Consider the following 18,214-nt stretch of genomic DNA (forward strand, 5'->3'; position numbering starts at 1 on the left):
GAGGCTGGCGAATTAGCATCCTGCTTTTTTCTCCAAGAGTGGAAGTGGGGAAGAGGAGCAATCGAAGACATTAGAGGGAGGAAGTCTAAAGTGGGGGAAGAAGGAAGGAAAGTTAACTGTTCGAGAGCGAGGCGAAGGTTCTCTCTGCCGTGGGTGTCTGGCCACGGAAAACCCACCAGGAGACACCATACTGCCAGGGGACCTCTGGAGCCACCAAGACACCACTCAGCATGCCTAGGACAGCTCTACTCTGAGAGCCGGGCATTTAGGATTGCAGGGTCAACGTTTTGACCAAACAACTTTTACAGTCTGCAAAATATAGAGGCAGCTGTTCACATCTGCTCTAGAAAAGAAATCTTCCCTGTGCTCAGGGCAAGTGCTTTGGTTTCTGTTTCTTTCCTTTTAGGTTTTTCTTTTCACTTTTATGCATGTACATTAATTATACATAATAGTGGGTTTGTTATGAAATCTTAGACATTTACACAATGTATATTTTATCATTTTGGCCTCACATTACCTTTTCTTGCTCCCCAACCACCCCTGCTTATCTTCTTCTTTGTCCCAGCTATTCTCCTTTCCTTTTCATTTATTTGGGGAGGGGGGGATGAGGTGGGGTGGGAGACTTGTTTGCTGGTTTTTGTTTTGGTGACCCGCTGTATTTTATTAGAGCTTCTTAGAAAATTCTGGTTAGGGGATTGTTTACTAGAGCATTGCTCCCTATCCATGGCTAGACCACTGCAGACAATGTCTCTTCCTTTCCTACGGGCTACTAACTCCTAGAGGGAGGGCAGAACTAAGTGTAGCCAACATTATCTACCTATAGATATCTGCCCAGTCTTCGTGGAGTGGCAAAGCTCGTACTCCCATCCCTGTCCCACACGCACCATGACAGGTCGCCAACAGATCCAGTCTGGGACAGGTGTTATGCTGATAGTCACAACTTCTATGACGTCCAGTATGCAATGACGCTGTCAACTTCACCTCCCTCCACTCCAGCCTCTGGCTCTCACATTCTGTCCACCTCACCTTCTGTGGTGTCTTCTGAGTCTTGTCAGGAGGTGATGGGAACATCGGGCTTATGACTGAGCATTCTGCAGCCAGCCCACCATTATCTTCACGTTGACTACTTTGGAGTCTCTATGATTACCACTGCCCACTGTAGAAGGGAGTTTCCCTGACTGAAGCGAACAGCAGCGCTAGTCTATGGGTACAAACACAACTCTTCAGAAAGTGATTGTGTGAACACATTACCTCTTCCCAAAACAAAAGCAGCAGCTTCCCCAATACAGCCTATAACCTCCCCAGCTGCAGGCCTTTAACTTGGCTTGCAGAACTGGATGTGGGTCCCTCTGGTGGAAAAGGCCTCGAGTGCAATCGGAAAGTGGTTGGCACCCCCCTCCCTGGCCCCTTTCTGATTTGCCCTTGCTGCACCAGGAGGCACTTCTTACCTGTCGTGACCATTCAGGTGAAGTTTGTTGTTTTACCGATAATATTATATGTCTTCATGGTGTCCTTAGGCTGGGAAAGAGCCCAGACTTCGGGCCTACTGCCTCTTCGTGGATATTTGGTCGTCCAATGCCCTTCTTTGGAAAGACCTTCCCCTCCATTCCATGCAGAATGTGAAGCTATTGATAACGGAGGGTATCCTGCTGTAGGATGGTATTAAGACCATTGCCAAAGCCAGAACCTCCTCCTTGGTAGGATGCTTTGTCCAAGTGGTGAGCACAGGGTATAAACAAGGCTAATCAGAACCCTTCCCTGGATGGATTCTTGTGCCTTAGAAGAAGAAATGCTTGTCTCATGTTAGGATGCCAAGGCAGAGAGGAGATGTGAACGATCAGCCTTCTTTACAGCCACGTAAAAAACTGAAACATCAACATAAGCTGAGAGACTAGCACGTGTTTGTGTGTGTGTATGTGTGTGTGTGTGTGTGTGTGTGTGTGAGAGAGAGAGAGAGAGAGAGAGAGAGAGAGAGAGAGAGAGAGAGAGAGAGAAAGAAAGGGTGAAAGAGATAGAGAGAAACGGAGGCAGGGGAGAGAGGGAGGAAGGGGAGGAGAGAGACTAGGCTCACAACATTACATCTGGCATTGGTTTCCTAGAATTACCACAAGGTTAATGGATTAAAACAGGAGACGTCCATTCTCACACAAAGCTAGAGGTTGGAAGCCCCAAATCACCACGATGCCATTAAGGTTCAATCCCCTCAAGGAAGAACTTGTTCTCCATCTGTGCCACTTTGGTGCCTGGCATTCCCTGGCATTCCCTGGCGTTTCCTGGCATTCCCTGGCGTTTCCTGGCATTCCCTGGCGTTTCCTGGGTTGGGGTTGCAACACTCCATTCTCCGTTTTCATCTGTGTCACCCTGTCCTCTGCATTTTGCTTCTCCTCTTCTGTCGGGGCCTGGTGCACTCTGCTCTGCTCCTCTTTAAGGGTGATGCCTTTAGGGGTGCCCACTTGGATAATCCTCCTCGGCTGAAGGACCTTAGTGACCTCTTTGACACTGAAGAACACATCCGCTGTCCCGCCGTGTGAGATGGCACTGACTACTGCAGGGACATTTCCTTAACCTGCCACACATGTCCTTCAGATCTCTGAGCTGTACTTACTTCCGGCAGCTCCCCCAGGCCCCAGGAGCCACCAGGGCTCTTGCCTTTCACCATGCCAGAACGTTTCCCTTTGGTTCAGATGAGCATGATTTGGGCTCAGTGAGTCAAGTCAAAGATGTCTCAAATCACACAGGCCTGTGTCCGCAGCAGGCCAGACAGTGGAGGAGGTGCAAAGGGCTGTGGATGGAACCTTGGCTCTTCCGCTAAGCTGCGAGAAAACTTACTTCCCTTTTCCGGAAGTGTTAGTTCAGAACCCTGACAACTGTCCCACTTGAAGGACTAGTAAAGGTGTTGATAGTATCTTATTGGCCAATTACTTAAGCATATTGCTAGCTAGCTCTTACATCTAGAATTAACCCATCTCCATTATTTTATATTTTACCACGAAATTCGTGGCCTACTGGCAAGGTTTTAGCATGTCTGTCTCTGGCGGTGGCTCCACGGCTTCTCCCCTGACTCCACCTTCCTTCTCCCAGGATTCAGTTTAGTTTTCCCCACCTAGCTCTGTCCTGCCCTATCAGGCCAAGCCAGTTTCTTTATTAACCAATGGTATTTACAGCATCCAGAGGGAAAACCCACATCAATGACGTAAATATTTTTGGAGATGGAGGTTTTCCACAGGCATCATGACCCACAGATTGAGAAGCGCTGCTCTGGGGGAGGGGAAATGTGCAGCCACGAGTGGCACAGGAATGAAGTGGAAAGCTGTTACTGGAAGTGTAGTGACAGCACACAGCAGAAAAAGGAATGGGCACATCCTGCATGTCATGACTTTTAAAAATCCTACCAGGTCCTGCTCTCTATCCAACTGCATCTGCCTGTCAAGCTCACCTTGGATATGTGGCTACATAGTTCTATAACTACAATATGAAAATTTATCTACCTAACATATAAAACTTTCCAAAAATAACTTAGAAGTCATTGTATGTGACTTGAGATACCCTTGACCTTTAGAAAACGATACTGCACTAGACACATCAATGAATGTATAAATGTTGAATAAATACTTTATTTCCCCCAAGATGATGACCAAAGAATCTTGTCATGGGTCTTCTCAATGATTAGTCAAATGTCACCATGAGTCTGATTAACTAACCATGAAAATATTGTATTTAAGGAGTCCTTTTGGCCTACATGTGAGATTTTTTTTTCTGTAGCCAGTGATCATCAGACTTCTAGTTATATACCACCACCAGTAACTGTGAGATATTTATACATCACAGCATATCCCAGCAAGAAAAGACACAAGGAATTAAAGATAAATCAATGCACACTTTAAAAAGCACTTTTTAACATTTGTGTATGTCTTAGTTAGGGTTTCTATTGCTGTGAAGAAACAACAGACCATGGAAACTCTTAGAAAGGAAAACATTTAATTGGGCCTGGCTTACAGTTCAGAGGTCTAATCCATTGTTGGAGGCACACAGGCAGACATGGTGCTGGAGAGGTAGCTGATAGTTCTACGTGTGGATCTGGAGACAGCAGGAAGAGAATGAGACGCACTGGGCATGACCTAAGCATCTGAGACCTCAAACCCCAGCCCCAGTGATGCACTTCCTCCAACAAAGCCACACCTCCTCCAACAAGGCCACACCTCCTATAGAGTCACTCCCTCTGGGCTCATGGGGGCCATTTTCATTCAAACCACCACAGTGTGTATATGCGCATATGTGGTACCAGGGACCAAACGTAGTGTCTCATAATGTTACATATGCATTGTACTATTGAGGCCTTTCTCCCTTTCCTTTTCAACAGTCAAAACATTATTTTAGTTCATTGGAACAACAATAATAATAAAAACAATTTAAGTAAGTGATGTCATCATCCCATTTAGAAATATTTGCTGAATGTTCGTAGCAGTGATGCAAGGCTAAGGCCACTTTTATTACACATTTGGCTTTTATGGCTGTCAAAGCTGGAGAAGTGAATTCATTGCCATTGCTGGAAGTGCATGTGCCCCAAACCTGCATGCAAGTTTTATTATATTTGGTTAGGGAATTAAGATAGAGTAAGATCGTCGAAAGATTCTAATCTTGTACCACTGATTAGAAGAGGAACAGACAGCAGACCAAAGGCCACATGAGGCCCACTGAGGAGAGGGATGATGGGCAAGCCAGGGATTGAGACCTCAGAGCAACTAGTTCATCTGGATTCCTGGATTTCTAGCTTTCAGAATGGTGAGAAATAAGTTTGGGTGGTTGAAGCCACCTCTTTCCGCAGTTTCTGTCATGGTTACTCACCCTCCAGGATGAATCCACTCCCAGAGTCACAGATCTAATGAAGATGATGAAGATGGGTCCCCTTCTCATGCCCCAGACTCACAGATCTGAATGAAGATGGGTCCCCCCTCTTCATGCCCCAGACTCACAGATCTGAATGAAGATGTGTCCCCTCCTCTCATGCTCCAGACTCACAGATCTGAATGAAGATGGGTCCCCCCTCTTCATGCCCCAGACTCACAGATCTGAATGAAGATGGGTCCCCTCTTCATGCCCCAGACTCACAGATCTGAAGGAAGATGGGTCCCCCCTCTTCACGCCCCAGACTCAAGTATTCAGTTCTCAGCCCTGGTAATCAGTCTTGCAAAGGTTTGTGTGGAAATTCGATGAGTAAATTTCCCTATAAAGCAGTCATATTTCAATTTAAATAAAAGTTGCTGCATTTTATATTTGTGCTAAAAGAATAAACAGGCCACTGGAACTCTCAACAGATTATACCAGAGTTTTTTTTTTAAATACACATCTGTGAAAGTCTTAATTTAGACAAAAATCACTTAATCATAAAATACATTCAAGAACACAATTTTAAAATATTTATCCATAACATATTTCTTTGAAAGTGACTGCTCCTTAGCAGTCCGCATTAGCGTTGTCCTCGCTCCTGGGGGGATGGATTGTGTGTGGATTTCAGTCTGGTAGGGAGTGCTGTGCGCTCAATAAGCAGACAATAACAAATTGAGGACAGCTACCTTTTTGTCAAATAAAGATGCAGATTTTCAAGTTTAACAACATCTAGAACCTCTGTCCCAAGATCATCTGGGAGCATCGATACAGATAAAATGTTTCTAGCCACTTCTCGTCATGTCGAAGTATGACAAACACCTAGCTGTGTGGGGATGCATAAAATCTGTCGCGTTAACCGTATCGTGATTTCTGTCACGCGCTGTGCAGCTCCGGCCTCAGGGTCCTGGGTGCAGTCCCTTCTCTATGGACAGGGCAGTCACGGTTTCGTGGTTGAGCCTTGCTACAGCCCTTCCTGGGAAGCCGTCTCCCCTGTGTGGCTATATTCCCACAGCTCCTGTAGGAACTACTGTTTCCATTAAAGATGCAATGTATTATTAAGACTACATCTACCCTGATATTGCTTTCCTGAGCTGCTCATCAAACAGCAATTCTTTGCAGATTTCACACTAATCCTGGATGTAACCAGTGCAATAATCTCAGGAGGGTTTTTGAGACAATTGCGTTTTCATTCACTTTACATTGAGTCTCCCACAAGGCATAATTTGCTGTAATATTTGTTGTCATTGTTTTCCTTTATTTTGGCCTTTCTACGGCAATTTATATATAGTCATCCCTTGTTATCCTGGAAAGGTGTTTCCAGGGTACCTCAGAAGTGTCCAGAACCCATGGATCATCTGTTATGTAAAATGGTGCAGTGCTTACATATATCCCATTTTATATTTTCCTGTATACTTTAAATCCTATATATATTGCTTAGAATACCCCGTAAAATATAAACACTGCAATAGACACTAGGTAGCATTGTTTAGGGAACAATGACAAAGTTGAGAAGTTGTGACAAGTTCAATACCAATGCAAGCATTTTCCTGAATATTTCTTTTAGTGGTTAGTTGAATCTGTTTGTGTAAAGGCATGGGAGAGTGATTATCCCTGATGTGAGTGAGGACCAGAGAAATGCATTTTTTTTCTCTTCATATTGTTCTTTATTTAATTATTTCTACCATACTTCTGTGCATATGTGTGAGCGTGTGTACATGTGTATGTGAGTGCATGTGAAAACCGGAGAACCACCTTAGATGACATTCTTGAGACAATGTCCACTTTGCTTTTGGAAACAGGATCTCTCATTGGCCCGAAATTCATGAAGTAAGCTAGGTTGCTGGTGAGCCCCAGAGAGCCACCTGTGTCTGCCTCGTCAGCCCAGGGATTATACAGGCTTGTGCCACTGTGCCCAGCCATTTTCACATGGGCTCAGGGGTTCAAACTCAGGCCCACCAGTTTGCGTAGCAAGCTAGCAGACTGAGTTGCCTTCTGAGCCCTTACCTCTACTATAGTTGAGTAAAACAGGAAGATACCTTCCCCCAAAGGTATGTATTTTGTAAGACACTTAATGGAGTGGAATTTTCCAAAGTATCCTTTTGACTATCACAAAAGGCTGCCTTTGGTCCAGATACCCAGGTTCTAAAAGCCCCTGAGGTTTCTCAACATTTAGCTGGTACCCCAAGACACTTAAAGTCAGGGCTTCACTAACAACAATGAATGTGCATTGCCACTGAGTTAGCTAAACTCTAACCTCTGCATTTTAAAGAGATTTATCATTTACTTTTGAAGTTTCAGTTGACCTAATAGATCTAATTGCTGTTATTTTTCCCAGGTTAGTAGGGTAGAACTGAGCACTTTCAAAAGCAGGAACTGTGTCAACTCTACTCTTTCCTATGCTTTTCTAGGAAAAGCTTTACTTTCGACTTAGAGGTCCTGGTTTTTGCTGTTGTTGGTGGTTGTTTGGTTGGTTGGTTGTCTTTTGGTTTTTGTTGTTGTTGTTGTTGTTTTTTAGCTGAAATGGTGTTTAATATAATTTAAACCAAACAACACCCCTTGTAACTCAGTACATCACAGTCTATCACAGAGAACTGGCTCTTATTAGCCCCACTGACTCCTCGTGGAGTTTGGTAAATAGGGTTTAATTGACTGTTGGGCACACTGACTGGATATGGGGCCAGATTTAATTTATGTATTTCCAAAACCATGTTGTGTTTTTATACGGGTAAAAGTAAAATGAGAAGTTAGAATTTTATTTCCCATGTTTTCTGGAGACGACACGACCCACTCCGAAGAGCAGAATTCACAGTGTGAGCTGTAGACTCATCCTGAACATTCATCCCTGCATCTCTAACCGACATCAGCCTTGGCCTTCAGATGGATCTGAGGGTGGGTCCTCACCTGTCTGAGTCAGCCAATTCCCCCAGTCCCAGTGGCCTTTGAAGGGGACACCAGGAAAGCCAGTTTGGAGCTCTGTGGTTCACACATGCAATCCCAGCACTGGGAGGGTGAAACAGGAGGATTGCTAGTTTAAAGCCAAAGAGCAAATGTAGCTAGGTTTTTGTTTGTTCGGGTTTTTGTTGTTGTTGTTGTTGTGTTTTGTTTTGTGTGTCTGTTTTTTCTCTCTTTGAGGGGCCTGTCACAAAGCTCCCAAATAAATCACACAGAGGCTTATTCTTTCTTATAATGCTCAGCCTTAGCTTGGCTTGTTTCTTGGCCAACTTTTTTTTTTTAACTATCTTCTCTATCTTTTTGCTTTTGGGTTTTATCTTTCTCTATTTCTGTACACCTTTCCTTAAGTCTTACTTCCCTAGATTGCTGTGTAGCTGTGTGATTGGCCTCCTCTTTCTCTCCCTTCTCCTGCTCCCTGATCTTTCTTCCCAAATTTCTCCTATTTATTCTCTCTGCCTGCCAGCCCCACCTAGCCTTTCTCCTGCCTCGCTATTGACTGTCCACCTTTTTAAAACACCAATCCGGTGTTTTAGTGCAGGCAAAGTAACACTGCTTCACAAAGTTAAACAAGTGTAACATAAAAGAATGCAACACATCTTTGCATCATTAAACAAATGTTCTACAGCATAAACAAATGTAACAACACATATACAACTAATATTCTGCAAGTGAGACTCTGTCCGGAAAGAGAGAAAGAGTGGCAGAGAGGGAGGGAAGAAGGGAGAAAAAAAAGAGCAAAAAAAAAAAAAACTCTTCCTGAACTGTGGAAGTGTGTCTTAAGACTTCTGTGACATCTCCAGAAAAAGGCCAACTCTGTTCCCTCCATGAGACCACTGTAAGTCAATTTATCACCCTGCAGACGGCAGCTCTCAAGAGCCACCCTGTAAAACCCGGGAAAGAGATGGCTGTTGAAGGAAGAAACAAAGGATGTAAGACATTGGTTCTTGTGAAGACTTGCCTAAACCCAGCCATTATCCTGGGACTTCTCAGGTACACAGATCACTAAGCTCTGTGCAGCTATTTGTTTAAATTGACTTCGACAGAGACACACTTAAATATCACTGACAATGAAGCACATCCCTTACCAACATGACTGTTAACTCCCTCTTATAGTTTGTTTTGCTGTTATTTTTATTTCTTTTTGACTCAGTCTATTGATTTATTTATACTCTAAATCAAGAACAATTATGGCCTAAGTATTAAACAGAGAGTAATAGTGTATAATAAAACACCAAATTGCAAAACTATGTAACCTTGGGGAAATATCTGAATTTTTCTAATCTTCAGCTTTCTTATTGGAAGGTAGAAGCCACTTTTAAAAAGCCTGCATGTTTATTATAACAGTTACCTTAAATTATGGCATGTCGGATGTTATCGTGTACCTGGCACGTAGTCCCGGGTACAGTTTAGATGCAAGGCAGATCGATGAAGCAATAATGGCTATCATTTATAGAAGCCAACTATCTATCTGCCGGGCACGTCTTATAACCTACCACTTTAAATTTGACAAACCCCAGAAGGGCATTATCACTGTCAGTCATCAGATGCCGGAACCTAGGTTGGGAGAGAGCAAAGGTTAGCGACTGGATAGATAGCCAGGTTGGCTTGACTTCAAACTTCAATGTTTTCCACTACCCCAAGCTGTTGTTGAGAAAGCTGCGGCTGATGTAGTGAAACTCACTGTGGGTTCTGAAAACAAGAAAGCAGATTTCAGTAGAGGAAGGGCTTAGCCAGCTTTGGCGGGCACAGAACGTTGCTGTTAGAGGACAGAAGACTTCACACATCAGAGCTCTCTTCTCCAACCCTGGCACAACGGCAGGCAGGGTAGATGATGGAGGCATCTACTTCCTGTTCATCTCGTTGCAGCAAGCTGGGAGGCATGCACTATCTGACCGGTACGCTTCAAAGAATGTGTCACGCTTTTTTTATTTTCCTTTTTGTTGTTGGGATACAACTCCCGGACCAAAAACAACTTAGAGAAGAAATTATTTCACCAGAGAGGTCACAGTCCATCACTGGAGGAAACTCATGGCAGAAGAAACCTCAAACAGGAACCTGAAGCAGAAACCCTGGAGGAATGCTGCTTGCTAGCTTGTTTGCAAGGCTCGAACATCCCTAGCTTTCTTCTACAAAACGGGACCACATGCCCAAAGAATGGTGCTGCCCAGGTGAGCTAAGTCCTCCAGCATCAATTATGAATCAAGACAGCGCCTTCACAGACACAAGCCCATCTAATGCAGGCAGTTCTCTCCTAGATAACTTCAGGCTGCGTCAAGTCAACAGTGAAGGTGAACTAAGTCATCCATCTTAGGGATAGAGAATAGCAAGTGGTTTTTTGTGTTGGGTTTTTGGTTGTTGTTGTTGTTGTTGTTGTTGTTGTTTGCTTTCCCATGTAGTTGACTTTACACAGGGAGGTTTCCCAACTCTACCTATACCTATGAAGTTCGTTCGGTTCTGGGGCTCTGCACTAGCAGACCCATGACCCTGTCAGCTCTCCAACCATGGCTGACATTCCAGTTTGACCAGTAATGGTGGTTACATTTTGCTTTCCATCTATGTAAGGATCCAGCCACTTGCAACTATCTCCATGTGGAATTTAGGCATAATTTTGAAACCTTCTACCCCTTCAGCATTCAGCAGGCCTTGGTAGAAGTCACATTCTGACATGGTCAGAGGGCACCATGACACCTGGTGTGAGCAGAGGGTGTCTGCTGAAGAGGGTGAAGGCCTGCCAGATAAGGTAGGGGGGACACGGAGTAACGGAGTGCTTACCAGGAAGACAGGGAGTCTGGGTTTGATGTGGGAGAAGAACGTGAATGAAGACGTGAAGAAGTGTCTGAACCCCAGAGTGAAAGAAAATAGCGATTTTGTTCTTCCAGTGCAGACAAGAATGAGTATGCTTGGAGTCAATCCACTGCCAGAGGCAGCTTCTTGAATTTCTAAGCGAGGAAGGATAGGCTGCACTAGGGAAATAGACATGTGCACAGGACCGAGGGCTGCATAGTAAAGCTCTGCGGGGAAAACGATTGGGTTATGGTGACCGCCCTGCTACGGGAAGGGCACAAGGGGTTGGGAGACAAGCTCTGAAAAGCTCTGAAAGGAGCAATGAGTGGAACCCCTGAGCTGGTGGGGAGTGGGGCGCAGCATCCGGATGTTGGGTTTGAAGTGTTGACATAGATATATTCCTGGTCACCAAAGACAGGGAAGTCTTAACATAGGGGATCAGCACCCTTAAAGAGGTGGCACACCTTTGAAGATAGCCACAGAATGCATAAATATGGAAATGACCAGAAATGGCAAGGGTGCCTTACAACAGGGACATTGGTGAGGAGTGGATGGGGGAGAGGGGACCACGTTCCTGGCCTAGAGGGAATAATAGAAAAGCGTTGCACTCAGGCTCTTAGCAGAGCAGGGCAGTTATGCCCTCTCTCCAGTACACTCACAGCTGAATGCAAAGTAGCCTTCTGCTCAGCAGCCCTTCCTGGGCTCTGGGGCCCACTTCTACTTGCTCCCTTGCATCCTCTGCTCCTTCTATCTCTTTCTGAGATGAGGAGTGGCTCTGGGATGCTCAGGTTCGAGTCCCAAGCCCGGAATGGGCGCCCACTGTGCTGCCCACCTGGTCGGTTCTGCAGCCCACAACTAGTTCTGCTGTCATCCGGACTGCCGCAGGCCAGCACTCCTCCCCCGGGCGGGGTTTCCGAGGTCCCCCCACCCCCCGCCTTTGTTGTAGGTTCCCCCAAGACACAGACACCTCGTGTCTTGAGGTGCCTGCGGATTTTTAATGAGGGTCCGGGAGAGGACAGGGATGCCAATGGTGCAGCTCCTGGGCTCCGGGCGGGAGCCGGGAGGAGGGAGCGCAGAGGGAGCCGCGGGGATTGCGCTGCAGAAGGGGAGGAGAATGGGGAGGAGCTGGGGGGCCGGCGGGCGGGGAAGGAGGGGTTTTAAGGGGCTGCGAGCCCAGGTCGGACTTCCTTGGAGCCTGGCGGTCAGCGACAAACACACCTTCGACTCCAGCTCTCTGCCCTGCTCCCCGCCTTCCGGAGCCCCGGACCCGAGCACCGTGAGTGCGGAGAGGAGGTTGGGTGGCTGAGGGCGGCTGGGGTGCTGGGAGGAGGGGACGAGTCTGCGGGACCAGAGGAAGTTTCCAGGTCCGCGCGGGGCCCAGAACCTTCAGTCTCATCCTATTCTCTCTTCCGCAGATGTGGAAACGCTGGCTGGCGCTAGCACTGGTGGCCGTCGCCCTGGTCCACGGAGAGGTAGGTGATCGGTCTCTGGCGGTCGGACGTGCGCCCCAGGGATGCTCTCTGGGGGTGGGACTGGGGGTCCCCACCCTTTCGATAGAGTGGGACTCTGGAGTGCTCCCAGCAGAAATTCTACGTAACAAACTTAAATCTCAATTCTGAAGTAGTTTGGGTCATTAAGCTGGAGCCCCACCACGCCTAATATGGAGGGAGGCTGGGTAGTGGAAAGAGGGAACAGACTGGGCGGATAGAAGCAGAGGCGGCGGCCAGAGCAGCAGCAGAGTTCAAAAAGGCGCCGTGCGTTCTTCTGTTCACTTCAGAGGAAACTGCGGATAGTTACGCACTTTTCCTTTCCAAGTTTTTCCTGGTGGGGGAGGATTTAAAAGATTTTTAAAATAGCAGAATGAAATTTCCTTTTTCTTTTATGGAGTGAATTGTGATACCCCCAAATGTCTTCTCTTTGTAAAATGTCCTGGATTTTTTGTTATCTGGGCTCCATAAGAGCCCTTCACAGTCCAAATTTTCCCTCAAACTCTGTTGAGCAAGTGTGAGAATCTGGGTTCTGCCCTTTGCGGGGCCTCTGGTTCCTAGTTAAAACATGCAGCAGTTTCTCTCTCTCTCTCTCTCTCTCTCTCTCTCTCTCTCTCTCTCTCTCGTCTCTTTACCCCCTTTCTTTCTTTCTTTCTTTCTTTCTTTCTTTCTTTCTTTCTTTCTTTCTTTCTTTCTTTCTTTCTTGTAATGTTTTCTTTTCAACTCCAGTGACCTTCCTGAGACACTACAAACAAACCCTACACTCACAAGCCCTTCCATTAACTCAAAGGTTTATGGGCAGAAAATAAACAATTCTAAATTCCCTGGGCTCCAGTCTCCAGAAGAGTGAGGTCAGAAACTAAACATTTGATAATTATGGCAGGAAATGTGGAAGGAATTAAAAAGCATGAGAAAGAAGTGGAATGTGCCTTACAAAAGAAATAGCTCCCTGGTGGGTGGTTTATGGCCCCTCTTTGAGTGTTTCTTTCATATTACAGTTTAGCCCCGCCCTTTACATCACAGCTTGATTCTGTCCCAGAATTCATAAATGCATGCAGTCTTCTTTCTTCAAAAAAAAAAGACACATTCTGTACTGATGTTTTCTTTAATTCACTGCATTATTGATTGAGGTAGAAACAAGCTATTTTTACTTCCATTTAAATAAAAGCAGCAAGTAGTTATTGGGTAGCTACTACTTGTAAGAAAATTCTTCTTCAATCATAAAGAAACCGAGTCAGAGAAGTTTGTGTAACTTATCAAATGCCTTCAGTTACAATAGTGAGGGCAAGATAGGAACCAAAGCCTTCTAACTCCAGACCCCAGACTCCTAATCACTGCCTGACCCCACTTGTAAGCATGAAGGCTTAGAATTCCACCAGGTATTGTGACATCAGACATTGGGTGCTTGTATCACTTGTATCATTTCTTTTAAAGCCTTTCAAAGCCTGCAAGGTGGGCTTTGCTAGTTCCATCTGGCAGAACAGGGACAAAGTTAAGGAAACTAATTAAACCTTCTATGTTCATATAACCGATTAGCTCTGAAAGTGGATCAGTATGAGCCCATACTACCCCACAAACCCTCCTTCAGCCCCAGCCTGCTCCTCATTCATTTTTCTTCAGAGTCTGAATGGAGGAAATAGCCCTGACTTTTTTAGTCCTGGTTAAAGACTATTCCTCCATCCCTGCTATGGGCCGTGGGTTGTTTGCCTCTAAGCCTAGCACTTGAGAGACTGAGGCAGGCTGATATCTGTGAGGCCAGCCTGGCCTACATAGTAAATTCCAGTACAGCCAGAGCTATGTAGTGAGACCTTGTTTCTGATGATGATGATGATGATGATGATGATGATGATGATGATGATGATGGTGATGATGATATAAAAAGGCAGCTGCTGCTCTGTGGTAGATGAAGTGAATCCCTGGTTAGTTTTACAGCCAGCTTACGAATTGCCAACCCCTTTGTGAACCCGCAGAACTCTTTGCAGAGGTAAGGACTGCGGGGATTGGGATTCTTCCACACAAGGCTGTGTGCCTCACGGTCTGGGTCTGTCCTAGGTAACCTGCCCTTCACTCCGGCTTCCTCAACCCACTGCACTGCAGGGAACCACTCACCCAAGGTAGCTAGGCCCTCAGCTGCAATTTCCTGCTGGAGCTCTAAGGAAGAACAGCCAGTATTCAGTTCCCAGTCAAAACCTTGGAGCTGCAGGGTGGGGGAGTTGGGGTGCTGAGGCATGAAAACCGAGGAGTTGATGCAGAAAAGAGGCTGTGAAGTCGGAACACAGGCACAATGAAGAGGGATTGTGGACGTGAGCCACAGCCATGCTATATTTCATGACTTCACTTTATTAGGGATTATTATCTTTCAATCAACCCAGCCTCTATTGCCTGACCTTTCAGGTAACTCTGGCAAGTTTTAATGCACGTGTTTAGTACGGCATCTCTAATCATGGTGGAAAAGTAAATTAACTCTCTATGGGAGACGTGACTTGGCATACATTTTAAACACTGTATTTGCAGTTAATGATGCTTGCAGTACATTTTTTTTCCTTGTTAACCATAAGAACATTCAGCAAACACTCAAATATGGTATTTCTAGTCTTTTGGCATGAGTCCATTTTAGTAAAATTTAGATCTGCGGCCGTTGTGCAAATACTGTTGAACTCCCAAAAACTGAAACATAGAAAATAAAGTGAACTTTTTTGGTGCTATTCACTGTCATAATCAAACCCAAGGATTTAATTCACTTCTTAAAAACTGTGATGGTTCTACAACTTCTGTTGGCTTTTGAAAACCCAAAGTCTTTGGAGTCAACTTTCAGAAGCAGAGCTGTTCCTTCTCAGGGAAGGGTGGCCTGTATGTTCTTAATACTGGTGCAAATTCTACTTTGTTAGCAGTTGAGAAACTATTACCAAATCTCACTAAAGAGGAGTATTACATTGTTTCCAATGTTTCCAGTGGTATCATACCTGGGACCTCAGAGTAACAATGTTGGGGCCGTTTGCTCCCTCCTCCCATCACCTTGTCTCTACTTTACCACCGGGGTGTTTTTTTTGCAACCAGCCTCCACCAGAATTCTGTCCCATCCATGTGAGCACACGCAAGTGTTCTTCAGAGCTCTGCATGTCTCTAGATCTACACATATTGGCTGGGGGTGGGGGCAGCAGCAGAGAGGGGGCTTGCACTAACCATCAACCTGCCTGCTTTTTCTTTCGAGGCTTCTCCCACTCGGAATGACCACAGCTCTTTTGGAAGCTTTGGTAATACAATATAGGGGTGATTTAGAGAATTCCAGGCATTAGTTTGTGTGCCCATGGAGTCTTGAGGAGTGTAATTTAGTTCCTTTGATATGACAGGCTAGAGGGCACACATAGCCCAATGGCCTGCTTTGGGAGGACAGTCTTTTTTTTTTTAATTGATTTTATTGAGCTCTACATTTTTCTCTGCCCTCCTCCCTTCCTCTCCCCTTCCCTTCAGCCCTCTCCCATGGTCCCCATGCTCCCAATTTACTCCAGAGATGTTATCTTTTTTTACTTCCCTTGTAGATTAGATCCATGTATGACTCTCTTAGGGTCCTCATTGTTGTCTAGGTTCTCTGGGATTGTGGTTTGTAGGTTGGTTTTCTTTGCTTTATGTTTAAAACCCACTTATGAGTGAGTACATGTGATAATTGCCTTTCTGGGTCTGGATTACCTTTCTCAATATGATGTTTTCTAGCTCTATCCATTTTCCTGCAGATATCAAGATGTCATTTTTTTTCTGCTGTGTAGTACTCTATTGTGTAAATATACCACATTTTCCTATCCATTCTTTGGTCAAGGAGCATTTAGGTTGCTTCTAGGTTCTGGCTATGACAAACATGCTGCTATGAACATAGTTGAGCACTATGTTCCACAATAGTGGAATGATTGAGCATCCTTTGGGTATATACCCAAAAGTGGTATTGCTGGGTCTTGAGGAAGGTTGTTTCCTAATTTTCTGAGAAATTGCCACATTGATATCCAAAGGGGCTGTACCAGTTTGCGCTCCCACCAGCAATGCAGGAGTGTTCCCTTTACCCCACAACCTCTCCAGCATCAGTTGTCATCAGTGTTTTTGATCTTGGCCATTCTTATAGGTGTAAGATGGAATCTCAGAGTTGTTTTGATTTGCATTTCTCTGATGGCTAAGGATGTTGAGCATTTCCTTAAGTGTCTTTTAGCCATTTTAGATTGCTCTGTTGAGAGTTCTCTGTTTAGGTCTTTACTGCATTTTTTGGTTATGTGTTCTTTCGATGACCAGTTTATTGAGTTCCTGTATATTTTGGAGATCAGTCCTCTGTCTGATGTGGGGTTGGTGAAGATCTTTTCCATTCTGTAGGCTGCCGTTTTGTCTTGTTAACCTTGTCCTTTGCTTTACAGAAGCTTTTCAGTTTTAGGAGGTCCCATTTATTAATTGTTTCTCTCAGTGTCTGTGCTGCTAGGGTTATATTTAGGAGGTGGTCTCCTGTGCCAGTGTGTTCAAGTGTACTTCCCACTTTCTCATCTATGAGGTTCAGTGTGGCTGACTTTATGTTGAGGTCTTTGATCCATTTGGACTTGAGTTTTATTCATGGTGATAGATATGAGTCTATTTTCATTCTTATACATGTTGATATCCACTTATGCCAACACCATTTGTTAAATATGCTTTCTTTTTTCCATTTGACATTTTTTTGTTTCTTTGTCAAAGATTAGGTGTTTGTAGATGTGTCAATTAATATCCGGGTCTTCAAATCAGTTCCATTAATCCTCCTGTCTGTTTTTAATGCCAATACCAGGGTGTTTTCAGTACTGTAGCTCTGTAGTAGAGTTTGAAGTCAGGGATTGTGATGCCTCCGAAAGTTCTTTTATTGTACAGGGTTGTTTTGGCTAGGCTGGGTTTTTTGCTTTTACATATGAAGTTGAATATTGTTTTTTGAGGTTTGTGGAGAATTTTGCTGCGATTTTGATGAGCATTGTGTTGAATATGTAGATTGCTTTTGGTAAGATTGCCATTTTTACTATGTTAATTCCACCTACCCAAGAGCATGGGAGATCTTTCCACTTTCTGGTGTCTTCTTCAATTTCTTTCTTCAAAAATTTAAAGCTCTTGTCATACAAGTCTTCCACTTCTTTGGTTAGAGTTACTCCAAAATTTTTATGCTGTTTGTGGCTTTTGTGAAGGGTGATGTTTTTCTGATTTCTTTTTTAGTCCAGTTATCATCTATATACAGGAGGGCTACTGATTTTTTTTTTTTTGAGTTAATCTTGTATCCTGCTACATTACTGAAAGATTTATGAGTTGTAGAAGTTCCTTGGTAGAATTTTTGGGGTCACTTATGTAAACTATCACATCACCAGCAAATAGTGAGAGTTTGACTTCTTTTCTGATTTGTATCTCCTTGATCCAGGAGGACAGTCTTAATAAGTGTCCAAATGCACCTTCGTGCCTTCCCCTCTCTGCATGCTCCTTCGTGCGTTCCCCTCTATGTATGCTCTGACATTTTTTTGCTGTGGTTCCCAGCATTCAAGGTCTAAAAACTCATTATTATAAAATACACACACACACACACACACACACACACACACACACACACACACACACACAGGACAGGTTTACAGAGGAGATCACTCATTCCAGTAGGGGATCCATACTTGAGCTGTGAGAGCTGGGAATGTGTCTCTTGAGACAGTGGTGAGGAGAACCAGTAGCAGCTCTACAGACAGATGGACTCTCCTTAGCTGTAGGTGTGCCACGCTAGTGGACTGTCAGGGCTTTGTCCCTTGGAAGCCTCACTGCCTAATGTCATTTACACCTCCCCACCTGCATTTAGTTAACCCTTAGGGCTGTCTCTGTCAGGATGGGAAGGGCTGGGAACACTTCTGCCTTCTGTAGAATCGTCCTTGAGCCTTCGGTGTAACCCACACCACACCCTCCAGCTGCAGATCCCGAGCACCAAAACCGTCTCCTGTTTATCCTGTTGCAAATAAACTCCTTGCTGTGATTCTGAAGGCACTGTTGGGAACTGAGCGGTTAAAACAGAGCAGGGGCACCACTGAATAGCCAAAGCAGATGGGCAAGCACCTGGCAGATGGAGGCGCCGCTGCAGC

At 44.9% G+C, this 18,214-nt stretch overlaps 1 protein-coding gene across 1 annotated transcript in view; it reads left to right on the forward strand.

Annotated features, from left to right (window-relative positions):
• Positions 1 to 11,774: 11,774 nt before the first annotated feature.
• Fstl1 (follistatin like 1) overlaps positions 11,775 to 18,214 on the forward strand; it is a 55,184-nt gene continuing 48,744 nt past the window's right edge. The window contains exons 1-2 of the mRNA XM_005344969.3: positions 11,775 to 11,899; positions 12,039 to 12,095. Of these exons, the coding sequence (XP_005345026.1) occupies positions 12,039 to 12,095 (57 nt within the window). The 5' untranslated portion in view covers positions 11,775 to 11,899. The remainder of the gene's footprint in view (positions 11,900 to 12,038; positions 12,096 to 18,214) is intronic.

The sequence above is a fragment of the Microtus ochrogaster genome, chromosome 2 (assembly GCF_000317375.1).
Source record: "Microtus ochrogaster isolate Prairie Vole_2 chromosome 2, MicOch1.0, whole genome shotgun sequence".
NCBI lineage: Eukaryota > Metazoa > Chordata > Mammalia > Rodentia > Cricetidae > Microtus > Microtus ochrogaster.